At 42.5% G+C, this 14,786-nt stretch overlaps 1 protein-coding gene across 27 annotated transcripts in view; it reads left to right on the plus strand.

Annotated features, from left to right (window-relative positions):
* The window catches only part of POGZ (pogo transposable element derived with ZNF domain), a 65,221-nt gene that overhangs the window by 20,737 nt on the left and 29,698 nt on the right, over window positions 1-14,786 (plus strand). For 17 of the 27 annotated variants that reach the window (XM_008170333.4, XM_065574728.1, XM_065574732.1 and 14 more), the window contains 2 exons: window positions 9,251-9,298; window positions 13,141-13,316. In XM_008170333.4, coding sequence (XP_008168555.2) covers window positions 9,251-9,298; window positions 13,141-13,316 — 224 coding nt within the window. The remainder of the gene's footprint in view (window positions 1-9,250; window positions 9,299-13,140; window positions 13,317-14,786) is intronic. The other 10 variants (XM_065574726.1, XM_065574738.1, XM_042843347.2 and 7 more) reach the window with 1 other exon arrangement.

Here is a 14,786-nt window from a genome sequence, read left to right on the forward strand (position 1 = left end):
CACTCTAGATGTTTGAAGAGCACTAGCATTTTACCTAGATAGAATGAAATCTTTCCATAAGTCACCAAGAACGATCAAAGGGCACAGCCATTTTGAAACAGACTATCAAAATGGATTTTGAATTGCATCCATTTATGTTACCAGCAACAGAATATAGAACCCCGACAGGGATCAGAGCCCATTCAACTAGATCAATTTCTGCCTGGACCGCATTCTTACATAATGTTCCAGTCAGAGAAATATGCCAAACTACCCCTTGAGCTTCCGTACACACGTTCACAAACCACTACATAATAACTCGGAGTTCAGAGGCCAATACAATATTTTGCCTTATGGTACTAGCCTCAACTGTACAGCCAACTCTGAAACCCATCCTTCCATAATGGGGTACTGCTCTACAGTCACCTGAAGAGGAGCACCCACAGGGACAGCACTTGAAGAAGAAGAAGAGCAGGTTACTCGCCTTGTGCAGTAACTGAGGTTCTTCAAGATGTTTTTCCCTGTGGGTGCTCCACTACCCGCCCTCCCCCCCTCTACTTTTGAGTTTGCAGAAAGGACTCTGTGGTAGAGAAGGAACCGAGGGGGTCGGGCCGCACGAGTGCTAAGATGAAGCGCCAATGATACTGTGAGACAACTACTGCACACGCGCGTCCCAACTGGGCACTGCTACCGAAAATCTCTGATCAGTGGTGCCGGGACGCACCGACCCCTGAAGTGGACCACCCAGAGGGGGACACATTTCGGAAAACCTCTGTTACTGCACAAGTTGAGTAACCTCTTCTGCTGGAAGTGGAGTAGATGCTTCTCTTTTCTCTAATTCAATGCTGAATCCAGTGCCCCAGCATGTTAGGGGAACTGCTGTTGCCAGTTGTATAGTCTTTCAGATGTGGTATAAAACAAAGGTCTTGACCACTTGTGGTCACTAAAGAACCAGTGCTGCATTTTGGAAGAGTAGAGATATTAAACTGGTGCATTGGCCAATTTTAAATTTGAATAATATTATTTCCTTGAACTTTTCCTGCTGTTTGAATTGAATAATGGTATTCTTCTTCACTTCCTATCCTAAAATTGGTGTGCTGTTAAGCAGCTGCCGTGTTTAATTTCAGAGGTGGCTAAAGCAATTTCTCTCTATACTTTGTATTTCAATGTATTACGTTAATAAAGAGTGTTAGGATCCTTTGGGATTAAAGGGGCTGTATAAATGCACGGTTATTATTATTCAGTGTCCAATAAATCTACTTAATAATCAGATACCAATTTTTTTATAGAAAAATTGATCAGATGTGTAGGTAATAGGACAGGTGCTATACCTTTATTTGAAGTAGTAATTAGTTTATTGAAAAAATACCATATATATTTAAGAATCACTATATAGCATATTTGTGATAAATATTTAATAGTTTTAATGATAAAGGTTGATTAGGGAGATGCTTTAAATCAATCACAAAAAAAAATACAAATCCTTGTGGTATTGACATGCTAATTAGATTAACACTAATAAACTAAAGCTTACGGGTTACTGATTGATAATATTCAATATTTTAAAAGTCTGTTAGAAATATGCATTAATCAGTAAATCTGAACTTGCTAGAAGAGTATCAAAATTTGTTTTTTTTTTAACTTAGGGGGTGGTCACTATCCAAGTGATTCCAAATATCTTCTAACAGGTTGGAGCCACAGAAATTGAATTAGAATAGTTTTTTGTCACATCTAAAATTATTATGATTCTATGATAGTCCTGCCAAAGTCTGACACACTCTTATTTTGCCCCTCCCCCCCTTTTTTTGGCTGTCTAAAAATAAGAATCTTGGAAAACTGCTGCCATGATACTCTAATCCAAAGCTCCAAGGTCTCATCTGAAAACGAAACCTGACTGTTCTCTCTTCCTTTCTCAGTCCCTGCTGCATAGAGTCTGAATGTGTCAAGCAAACCCTTTGGGCATCTAGAACATTGGAGGCTTAGCAAGATTACTAACATAATGCTGCAGGCTAGTTAGAAAATTTCAGTATGTGTTCTGTAAATCACAGAAGTATATAAAATTGTCTTCCTAATGAATTAGATGCTTGCAATACTGTTAATGCCCTGGCCATGAACAGCTGGTATTACATTTCTACATATCTGTCTCTCCAACAGTTATATTAAAAGGAAGAGGTGTGGTCTCAGTTAACTAAGACCTTGGGGGTTTTTTTGGTTTTGGGTTTTTTTTTGGTCTGGCTTACAGAAATGCATTAGCAATTGGCACTGTGTAAATGGCACTGCCTTCTGTTTCTTTTAATCCTTAAGGAAGAGATTAAAAACTTCAGTCACATAGACTGAGCCAAGCCAAATGAGGGTCCCTATCATTCTTCACAGTTATTTTTCGTGTGTGTGTGTGTGTGTGTGTGTGTGTGTGTGTGTGTGTGTGTTGTAGACTGTCTTTCAGTCACAGGCTACCTGACCTAGAAATGAATGAAGAATTATAGTGTGCAGCATTCCATGTGTTGCCAAAACTCTGTTCAATTCTGGATGGCAATGGCACAGGAGCGTACGAGCTGCATCTAAATATTGTGCCTACTTCTCAGATCACGGTGGAATACTGTATGTTGGGACCGATGGTTGCCATAGGATGCTTTAAAGCAGGGCCGGCTTTAGGACCTGCGGGGCTCGATTCGAATACCCAGTGGCGGTCCGGGTCTTCGGCGGCATTTCGGTGGCGGGGGGTCCGCTCCACATCTTCCGCGGCACTGAAGGACACACACACACACCCCGCCGCCAAAATGCCGCCGAAGACCCCGGAGCGGACACCCCACCACCGAAATGCCGGAGCGGACCGCCGCCGGGTGAGCCTAGTGCGCGGGGCCCTCTTAGGCGTGGGCCCCTCTTACCCGCGGGGCCTGATTCGGGGGAATCGGTCTAAAGCCGGCCCTGCTCTAAAGAGGAGTGAGTCTGAGGTCTCATACAATTTCTTGGCCATCATTTGGCCTAAAAAGTAACACTATGGCTACTACAGAATTCTGATGCAAAGTCTTTTAACTAAAGAGGTGTGTGTAAGAGGAAAATACTCTGGAGAAGCTGAGAGGGAAGCTTAACAATGACCACATGGTACTGAGGCAGAATAGCATCCCAAATGCATGGAATGTATGACTGTCCGATGTGCTGATATAATAGTATATGAGACCAATGTCTGTAGACCATTGTGCAGGAGTGCGAGTTTGATGAAGTTGGGATATGTATTGCTTTTTGGTATCTGTTGGAGATGGAAGTGAAAGCCTTGTGGAATGTTGGAGTGCATTATCGAGCGCTGTAGGCAATATGAAAGTGCACAAGTCTTAACTTCTTATTTCCATGCTTTTAAGATTTTAAGTGGATGGAATGTGTCCATCAACCTTAACTGCTACTAAACTTAGTTTTGTGGTGGTAGGTTTTTTTTTTTTGTATTTTTTTTTTTTAATTGTTGCTAATATCAGTTTAAGTTTGCGAAATGCTTTGCAATCCCTTGAGATGAACGCAGTTGTAGAAACATGACTATTTTCTATCTCTCTCTAGAGCCCATTAGTTTACATACATTAGGCTACATTCTTCTTTTGGTTGCTGTCCTACTTCTCCATTAATATCAATTGGATTACTGGTAGAACAGAGAAAAACTCGGGCATTTAACTTTTAAGACCAATAAGAATAAAATTCTTTGGCTGTGAATGTGGACTTTTCTTTCTGGAACAGTGGTGTTATTTGAGCTGATGCCATCTCTTACTATGTGACTTTGGCTCACAGGGGAATCCCTTTAGGCTTGCTGCCAGCAGGGTCTGAAGTGGCAAAGTGCCAGAGAGACATCTGTCACCTCTACAATCCCTGCAATATCTACTGGCCCAGTAACTGTGAGGTTCAAATCCTGTTATAAACTGCAGACTACATTGAAGGCTCAAAAAAGGAGCCATGTCTGGAGCCATCCCAACTTTCAGCAGTTAGTTCTTTACATTCCTAGGTTGTCTTGTTGCATTTTGCTTTACACTCATTAAAAATAATTCCAAAATAGAGTTGCAGAAGTCCATTAAAGCTCATCCATCTTCTCCTAGCCAATACATTATTGTTTCTTATTCAATGCTGCATGCAGTCTAGCAGACCTAAAATTTAACTTCTCTTAAACAAGATCCACCATGTTGATTAAAAAGTCAGCTTCTGGGCCTGTGACCCTACAGTAACAAACCCTGTGCAGGAATTCCCTTATGGGCATGTTGTCCTTTTCAGTATTAAAATGTACTAGACTCTAAGACCATGTCTACACTGCCACTTTTGTCAGCAAATCTCATGTCGCTCAGGTGTGTGTGTGGTGGGGGGACCCTAAGCAACGTAAGTTTTGCAGGCATACGGGATAGTGTGCACAGTGCTATTTTGAGAGCGGGGGAGCTCTCTCCCATCAGCCTAGAGCAGCTACACGAGCGATCTTACACGTCACTGCTGCATCGCCGTAAGCTCACTAGTATAGACATGGCCTAACTCCCCTTCAGAAGAAGGGGAGTAGAAGGACATAGTGGAGTGGACAGCGTTACCTTTGTGTGTCCATGAATCAAATAACAGAATTGCAGAAGTTAAAGATGGACAATATCTGTTGGTTCCTCTAGTCCATTTCTCTGCTGGAGCAGGATTGTTCCCTACTGTTCAGTTTTAAATGTCTGAATTGATTAGGCTTCCACCACTTTCCTTGGGGAGATTTTCATAAATACATCTCACTTCCAGCAAGTATTTTAAATTGGCATTCAGTCTACATGTTCCCTATTTTCTTCAATTATTCCTACTTCTACCTCTGTGCCCCACCTAAATAATTCTTGGTGTTTACATATATCGCTAGAAGGTCCAATATTTTCTGCCAGCTTTGACAGTGTTCCCTAATTAAAAAAAAAAAAAAAAAAAAGAAGCAATGCTCTTATGAAAATGTGGAAGGTGTCCATCTTTCATGTTAGTGTGACAGTTTTGATTCAATAATTTCACTGTCAAATAAAAATATAATTTACATTCCTATAGCACTTTTCACCCCAAGAAGCAAAGTGTTTTACACGCTTAAAATATTGAAACAGTATAAGGGAATATTTTCCCCATCTTTAATACACAACAACAGCCTGACAGGATACAGCAAATACAACAGTTTAGGACAAGAAGGACAAGAAGTGAGAGAGAATACTATGCCCAGTTAAAACTACAAGGGGAATTTTGGTAGGCAGATTATAATTTCATTGGAGTGATAGTCCACACACATTGGACTCTTGCTGTGCTTCACACACACACACACACCCATCCCCACACACACCCGTGCAGAAGACTGATTCTTTTGACATGCGCACACACACACACACACACACACACACGAGACTGATTCTTTTGGTCAGTGGTCACCCTTGGTGCCCTCACACCTCCCCATCTGACTGAATAAAGGGAAAAGCAGGCCCAACTGGCCCTCACTTCCTTCTTACTGCCCATGGCAGCGAGTTGAAACCCTGCAATGTCTACTTGCGCTGCACACTCTGTCATTTTTTTCCTTAGCCTTGTGTATAATATCTGATTGGTGAAGTTTTCTCTTTTTTGCACCCATTGGTTTTATTTCTATATAATTAGATAAGTTACCCTTGTGCTGGGGTACTAGCATTATTGCAGAATCTAAGTCACCAGGATTTAAGACCTGTTCCTTGTGTGATGCTTTGATGCCTATTTATGATGGGCACTCTTGATGCCTGCTATGCCTTGAATGAGGCAGTGAGTTTATCCATGTTGGCCTCAGTTGATGAGTCTAAGGTATTCTAGGACCTGATGAAAAATATTGCAGAAACCTTAGATTTAGCCCTTGAAGTGATATGAGAGAAGCAGCACAAACTCATGGATATTCTACATCCCTCTATGCTAGTCAGGCTTGCCATGCCCATTAATAAAGGGCTTTTGGAGCCTTCAAAAAATATCCAACCTGTCTACATTCAGAAGAGCTGACCAGGACTACCACATTCCTGATCAGGGATTCAAGTATTTTTATTTTCATCCAGCATTGGGTTCTCTTGTAGGGGCAGCAGTTCAGGAGAGATCAAAATAGCAGGGACTTCCTAGGTCCACACTGAGAAAAAAGGATAAAAAATGGTGCCTTCTTCAACTGCATGGTATATTTGTCAACTAGCCTTCGGATGAGGGTGATTATCAGGCCCTCATCTCGAAATATGTTTTTTTTTTTAAACTGGGATAAGTTGTCTTAGTTTATAAACAAGTTTCTCAAGGAACCCCAGGAGAACACAAAGTCTGTCATGGCAGAGGGACAGCTGACTGCCCACACTTCCCTACAGGTTGAGCTGTACATGTTTAACACTACCGCATTCACAATGGCTGCTGCAGTACCCATGAGGAGGTAATAGTATCAGTCTTTGGGGATTCCCAGGGAGGTCCAAGCAACAATTGAGGATCTCTCCTTTGAGGGTAACAAACTTTTCAACACTGGAATGGATGAGGCCCTCTACTCCTTGAAGGATTCAAGGGTGACTACACTCTTCAGGCGTCTATATCCCAACCCCAACGGGGAAGCAGTCACTTCAGGAGCCATCCTTCATAAAGCACTCCTCTATCCAATATTACAGTTGGCCACGGAGGACCTCGGAGCCTCTGAAGAGGGGACAGATACTATCGCAAATGGACCTCTGCAGCCCCACAGACTGGGGTTTCCACAAGGCAGCAGGTTTGATGCCCATTGCTAAGAATGGATAGTTTAGCCTGATGTTCTTTTTATGTTCAAGGGCATTCACCAAGGTTGTGACAGCTTATGTGAGGAGACAAGCAATCACAGTCTAGCCTTACTTCAACAGGCACACTGCTAGCTGGGCAGAGGAACACGGCCGGATTCTGGTTAACCTCTGGTGCGAGGCGAGCAAGACATTCGACTTCAGCAAGAGCATGAGAAATGATCATACCTACAAAACTATATCCGAGTGGCAGACAACAGACAAAAATCCACACTGATTTGGAGTATAGAATTTATAGGAGCACTGTTAGGCTCCAGATCAGCAAGAGATTACCATCAAATGAGATTCCAAACAAAATGTAGCTGAAACTCCTTAAGGAACACGAATGAGAACATATCTCAGACTTCCAGAATACATGTACTTACATTGTACAGCATGCTAGACTTCACCTACGCTCTGCCTGACATGGTCTGGGACATCACAATTCAGATCCCATACCTGGACACAGTTTCCTTACATCTGACAGCCTGGATGCTGGCTAGATGACATCCACCAAAAGAAGCTGTTCAGCTGAGGTTCAGAACATTCTTCTACAAAGCAGGAAATATTTAGCTAGATTTAATTGCAAAGCTAAATGGAAGAGGTTTTCTGTTTGGGCATCACCACCAGCTTTCTCCCTTAAAATCACCAATACTGGATTCTTTGGTAACCCTGAAACAATCTGGGCTTTCCATCAGCTCCATCTAGTAGTAATATCTGAACATCATCTTCCTATCTAGGGGTCACAGGGTATTTTCCCACCCTCAGTGGCAAGATTTCTGAAGGGCCTTATACATGGCTTTTCCTCCAGTTTGGGCGCCCCACACTCCTGGGACTTCAGTACAATACACCCTCGCTATAACGAACCTGTCAGGATCCAAGCCATTTGTTCGTTATAGCCAGTGGTTCATTATAGTGAAAGAGCCCTGCTGCCCGGAAGGGAGTGTGGGGAGGAGCGAGAGGAGAGGAGGCCGCTGACAGCTCCTTCAGCCTCGTGGCTGTGGCAGGGCTAGAGGAGCTGTCAGCCTCCACTGCAGTTGTGGAGCTCGAAGTGGAATTCAGGGACCGGGTTCTTTATAGCCGAAGGTTCGTTATTATGAAGGGCATTATAGCGAGGACGTACTGTATAGTATTACCAGGGTTGATGATCCCCACTTTGAGCTCTTAGCAACTATACCACTTGTCAATGAAGACTGCATTTTTGATAGCCATTACATCAGCTCAAAGGGTAGAGGCAACTCCAGTCTTCATGACTGGTCCTCCTTATATGGTGTTTCATAAGTACATTTTCACTCTTAGACCTCACCCAAGGTTGTCTCTCAGTTCCATGAAAACCAATCCATTCACATCCCGGTTTTCTTTCCCAAACCTCATTCAGCCCAAGGGGAAGTTAAACTTCACACACTTGATGTAGTATGGGCACTGTCCTTTTACTTAGAACTAAACCATTCAGCTCACACCCAAACTATTTGTGGCCTTTGCTGATAGAAATAAAGGACAACTTGTATCCTCTCAGAGGTTACCTAGGTATGTTTGCAATTGCCTAAGGATATGTTGAGAGTTAGCAAGGTGAGAGCTCATTCTATTAGAGCTCAGGCAACCTCTGCTGCCTGTTTGAGGAATGTCTCTATCTATCTGAAATTTGTAGGGCAGCTACATGGTGTCCAATCCACACACTTACAAGACACTGTTCCTTAGTAGAAGCTTCCAGATCAGATGCTGGTTTAGTAGGGCTGTTCTGCTAGTCATTTATTTAAGTAGCACTCGTAATATGTACCTCCAAGCAATGGGACAACTACACTGCTTTTTAGTCACCAAGAATAAAATCTGTCAGGGCAATCACTTGAAGAAAGAACGATTATTTCCTCTATATTAACTGGGTTCTTCGAGATGTGTTGTCCACACAGATTACACAACCTACCCTCCTTGCCCAGTTCTACTAATTCCTACTTCTATGGGATTCTCTATTGGTGAAAAAACTGAGGGGTGATTGGGTTCACTCTGCCCTTTGTGCGCTTGGGAGTGTGGGAGGTGCAAGGGCAACTGGAGCACAGGCATAGCCCCAACTAACACTGCTGACCAAAATAATCCTATCTTGCATGGATGGGGTGTGCCCACTAAAAACAAAATCTTTGTGGACAAAGCTTCTCAAAGAACCACAGTTACTGCAGGGTATGTAACGTTCTATTCTAGTTGGATTTTGGCCAAGATACTACTGTTAACTCTTCTTGTTGTACAAATGTTGCCATGGGATCTTTAATGACCATGATTGTTCAGGACCTTGGTTTTATAACTGTTCTGAAAGATAACATATCCTCGAGCACAGACCTGCTAATATTAGTTCAGTACTGATTTGAAAAATAACACTTCTTACTGAATTGCCAGTGGTACTATATGAAATACTCATTAAAAAGAGATCCCAGCAAAATTCCTTTGTTTCGGGTTGGCGAGTTCTTACCTATACAATCTTATTTTGCCATTTTGATACAGTCTCTAATTACATGATCACACTGTTTTTTCTGCAGGACCCCTGCCTCAATCAGTGCACAGGAACAATGCTGCTGACCGAATGGGTAGCTATGCAATACTTCTTTTTATCCTCATCATTTAATGTCTGACCCCATGCCTTTTTTACTGCACACAAATTTAAATCCTGAATACAATATTATAAATTTCCTCATGGGCTTTTCTTTGAAATGCGTCACTGTGGTATCTGAGTAGTTCATAAACATTAGTGAATGAATTTCATCTTTGCAATATCCCTGTCAGGTAAGATGGTATTATCCCCCATTTTATAGATGAGGATGTGAGACAGATTGAAGCCAAAATCGTCAAATGCCCCACTCATTTCAGGAGCCCAATCTGAGATGCCACAGGCTTGATTTTTATTCAGAGTACTTAGTGTTTTTATAGCACTGTATATGTTCAAAGCACAGCTCCATTGACTTCAGTTGCAGTTGTGAGCTCTTAGCACTTCTTCAGAACAGATCTCAGGTGTTCTAAAGTGGGAACCCAGAAAATGAGGACGATCCAGTGGGCACTTGTGAGAAGTTTTTGGATTAAGTGACTTACCCAGTATCAGACAGGAACTCAGTGGGAGAGGCAGGGATAAATTCCTGTTCTCTAGGGTTACATTCAACTGCCATAAGCACAAAACCCACTTTCTCCTCTTTCAGTCCTTTGCTTCATTCACTACACACCTTCCAACTTCTGCAACAAATGAGGCTGGTTCATACAGATGACACGGCCTCATTTGTTACACAACCTTGATTCATTCCCAGAGCACCTTTTAGTCTGTTCACTGAATGAGGCAGAGATTCTGTGGAAAATATATTCTGTGATCATGTAATTAAGGTCCGTATCATAATGTATATGCACAAAGGGAGTGAATTAAAGTTGCCTGTGCAACCTTAATTGGGCATTATCTAACTTTTACATGCTGAACTTTGCAACCACAATGTTCTTTTGACATAACTTTTTTTTTTTTAATTTAACTTCCTAAGCTTAAAACAAAACAAGTAAACTGCAAAACAGAAATTCCATCACATGGAATTTTATTGCCCCCACATGGGTCATCAGCAAAACTGGCACCTTTAGGTCCACAGCATAGACTTCAGTTAACAAGACTTATTTCCCCTAGATGGCTAGCCCACATGGAGGATAATGAGATGCACATTTGACAGTGAGTTTCACTGCTATTTAGTGGCAACAGAGGTATGATAGGACTCAAGAATCCTGAATTCTATTGCAGGTTCTGTAGCAGAGTATGTTTCAGTGGTTAAAGGCCTTTTTGCCCTATTTTCCCCTTTCCTAGTATGTCCCTTTCCCATTCTGTTCCAGTTCCCTGTGGCATCTGTCCCCTTAGCCTGCTCCGTCTTCCTCTCCCTTCTCTTGCTCCTTCCCACCCCGTTTCTTTTGTGCAGTCAGGTTGTTTCCTCCTATTCCTTCTCCATCCTTCGTGCTGCCTGGGTGCCAACTGAAGAAGCATTGAGCGCACAGGAGAAACTATCTCCCTGTTCTCAGTTCTGGTGCCACAGCAGCCCTCTGGGTGCCAGGAGGGGCAGTTGCAGGGACAGTCCTGCTAAGCCCCTACGTTCCCTGCAGCCCTAAGACTGAGCATGCTTAGTTGCACTCTGGGAATGGTTCATGGTCACTGTGGTTGACATAAAGGAGCTGTATGGGGATGGTGCACGTAGAATCTTCGGAGAATAATGGAGTCAGTGCCTAACAAACCTCTGTTAAGCCATCCGTGGCCCCACAAAGCCACAGGACCTCCTAGTCAAGCTCCTCCTGGCCCTGGCTAAAACGGCCATCTATAAAACCAGGGAGAGGAGGTTGGCTGATGAGGTCTCCTGCGACTGTGGGGCCTATTTCCGATCCTCCATCCACTCACTCATCCGGGCAGAGCTCCTCTGGGCGGCATCCGCTGGCTCCCTTGACGCCTTCGAGGAGCAGTGGGTGCTGTCCGGGGTTCTCTGCTCGGTGTCCCCGTCAGGTTCCCTTTGTTTGACCCTTTGACCTCACTCCTGTGCCTGTTATCTCATTAGTTGTCCCCTGGAATTATTTGGTTTCCAGGCCCTGTGGATCCTCCCCTTAGGCTGGGGGGGGGGGGGGGGGGCAGTGGTCCTTTAGGAAAACTCTGTTGAGCATGTGCAAATGAAGATTTTCAGATGCTGATAGTCAAATTTGGGTATTTTTTCATGGGGATGACAAAAGAAACATCCTCAACATCAGGGCATCCCTCTGGCAAATATAAAGTTCCTGCTACATAGCCAATAGATTCATAGATTCATAGATTTTAGGACTGGAAGGGACCTCGAGAGGTCATCGAGTCCAGTCCCCTGCCCGCATGGCAGGACCAAATACTGTCTAGACCATAGATGTTAGAACTTCTCAACAAAACACTGTAAGAATTTTTCTAACGAGTAGAACAACATTGTTTTTTTTAATCTCTCTCTCTCTGAAATGGTGAACCATTTTATGCTGAAACTTTCCTAAGAAAATTCAGCCTGAGGCAGACACCTGTCATGGAAAAATTTAGCCTGGACAGTCAAAATCTTGCAAAATTAACTGCAACTGAAAATGCCATTTTATAAGGGAAAGTGTTAGGCAACTATAACGAGAGTAGCAAAACCAGCACTGCATGTAATAGTAACAGGCAATGCTATTCCCTCAAGGAGACCCATTAGGTGCATAATAACTCTTCGAGACCAAAGGGATTGTGATGGAATATTTCACATACCATGTAATATCAGGATATTGAATTCAAAGGACACAAGATACTATCTTTGTCACAGACTTAAGCCCAGCATGTAGGCTAGGCAAAAAAAGAGTTATCATTCTTTAATTAAAAAAAAAAAAAAAGTGAGTTTCTGAACTGAAGGGGCAAAGGCCTTAAAGTATTTTAGGATATTCTCATGACTCTAGGGGTAGGCAACCCATGGCATGCATGCAAGCTGATTTTCAGTGGCACTCACACTGCCCGGGTCCTGGCCACCAGTCTGGGGGGCTCTGCATTTTAATTTAATTTTAAATGAAGCTTCTTAAACATTTTAAAAATCTTATTTACTTGACATACAACAATAGTTTAGTTATATATTATAGACTTATAGAAAGAGACCTTCTAAAAATGTTAACATTTGTTACTGGCACACGAAACCTTAAATTAGAGTGAATAAATGAAGACTCGGCACACCACTTCTGAAAGGTTGCTGACCCCTGCTCTAGTGTGATCCAAACGTGCTCAGTAATTTTTCTGTATATTAAGGCTGAAAGTGAGTTTGTGTACTGTGTCTCTTGGATGTGCAGCACATGCAAGCACTGTCCAGGAAGAGGGGCTAAGGTGGCTTTAAGGTCACTTTTGTGCCCTCCCAGTACTGGGTTGTTCTAGGGGGCAGTGCAGCCCTCAGCCCTCTCTGACTGCCTATGGTTGGCAGTGCTGCCCAGAATTTCTATGATGCTGTGCATTGTGGTTCTACTCCTGGCACACCCCTTACACTGGGGCTTGTGAGAGGTCCTGTGACAGTTTACCTCACCCTGAAGTAGTACCTGCATGCCAGTGGAATTCTCTTCTTGTCAGCTTGGAGACTTTTCTAGTCTCACAATGCTGCCGGAGCAGTGTTCAACAGCTATGCCGGGGGGTAGGAGAAATCCATCTTCAAAATTTTTTAAAACTGCCTGTGGGATTTGGATGCCCAGTTCCCTGGACAGCTTTGAAAATCTCAGATGTGCAGACTAGTAAAATGATGCATGGGAGAGGTGGGTCTTTTGGATAATATATTTTAAAATGTGTTCTGTGTAACTAATTCAAATTGTGGAGGCTAAAACTAGTCACGGAGGAATCAGTGTGAAAAATTTAAGGTGTGTAAAATAAGCAGATCTTATTTGACAACTACTTCTGTTTTTCTTCTTCCAGCTGGCAACCCTCTTGTTCAGCAAGGTGGACAGCCACTAATCCTTACCCAGAACCCAACCTCGGGGCTAGGCACAATGGTAACACAGCCAGTGTTACGACCTGTTCAGGTGATGCAGAATGCCAACCATGTTACTAATTCACCAGTGAGCAGCCAACCTATCTTCATAACAACACAGGTGAGTTTTCTGTTCCCATGTACTTAAGTATTCTTAAATATTTTGAAGCACTCTACATAACTGTACTTAAGTACTTTTATGTATTCTGTACTTCGTGCTTGTATTTAAGTGCTGTTGAAGGTACCTAAATCATAAGTAACTTAAAAAAAAAATTAAAAAAATCTGCAAGTTCTTTTTCAAACTGTCCTGGATTCTGGTTCGTCCCCAGAAACCACTGTCCTGGGTTGGGCACTTTAGGCCCTCAGTTCCAGCAGCCATGGGCTTTTTTCTGTTGTTCCTGCTGTTCCACCAGCCAGGGAGGGTGGTGGCCCTGCCCTCTTCATTTCTGATTGGTCACTACAACAGGTCCAGCCTATTGGAGGGATGAGTCAGTATGGGGGAGGGGGCAGAGCAGGCAGGCACATACCTCTCAGTGTGCTTTATTGAGAAAACAAGCCTAGTAGCTGCATACCCTGCAGAGTAGGATAAGAAATGCCTGCCAGGTACTGGGCATGCTCCAATGCTGAAGGGGCTATTGGGAAATTGGGGCCTAAGGAATTGTTTTGTCAGCTTCCGCCTAGTGCCACCACTGCCAGTCATTGTATCATTGATTATACTTCCTGTTTCATTTCCTGTTGAATTGTAAATATTCTTAGTCTTCTTTAATCTGGAAATATCTCTTCAGTCACTAATGGCGTCTGAAAATAGTGTTGCCGATTGTAGTGAGAACTTACTTCTCAGATGTTGTTGAAGATGATGGGAACTTTATTGAAGCAGTTTGTAGTTTGTGCAAACCAAAAATTCACAGACAACAGAAGGCATTCTCAGATTTCACCAAACATGCAGGTAAATAATTATTATTAATTAAATATGGTTCATTCCATTTTTTGCTCACTATATTTTCCCCTCAGTTGGACATATTTATTATTTTCTTGAACTGCTGTTTTGATATGTTTCCTGAAATTGTGATTTACTAGGCCAGAAAAGGCCATAAATACCATATTTACTCTAATTCAGTTTTTTATAAAACGCAGACCCCAAGCAGTATTTATGGTATGTTTTATACACAACTTAGCATTTGTTTTTCCTTTTGTATTTGAGCAGAATAATAATTACAAATTAATATATACATAGTTGCTCTGAATAAAATAAAATAATTTGTATTTGTTTTTTAGAGAAGTCATGGAGAAAAGGACTTTGGATGCAAGCAAACTATTGATGACTTGTTCACAGCATCTGGGGAAACCCCAAAGTGAAAGGCCCCCTGTTTTGATACTTTTCTGCAGCAATGACTCTGTGATGGAGCAGTGTCCAAAGAAAAAATAGACACGCTAATTCTCAATTTTATTAGTGATATGCTGACTCTGTCAACTGTTGAAGGGTGTGGCTTTCGCACTTTATTTACTGGAATTATTCCCAAGGCTGCTGTCATGTGACCCGAAAAAATAAAAATTAAACTACTGGGACAATACAACTGGAGATGCGTGGACA

Source organism: Chrysemys picta, chromosome 20, assembly GCF_011386835.1.
Source record: "Chrysemys picta bellii isolate R12L10 chromosome 20, ASM1138683v2, whole genome shotgun sequence".
NCBI classification, from domain to species: Eukaryota; Metazoa; Chordata; order Testudines; family Emydidae; genus Chrysemys; species Chrysemys picta.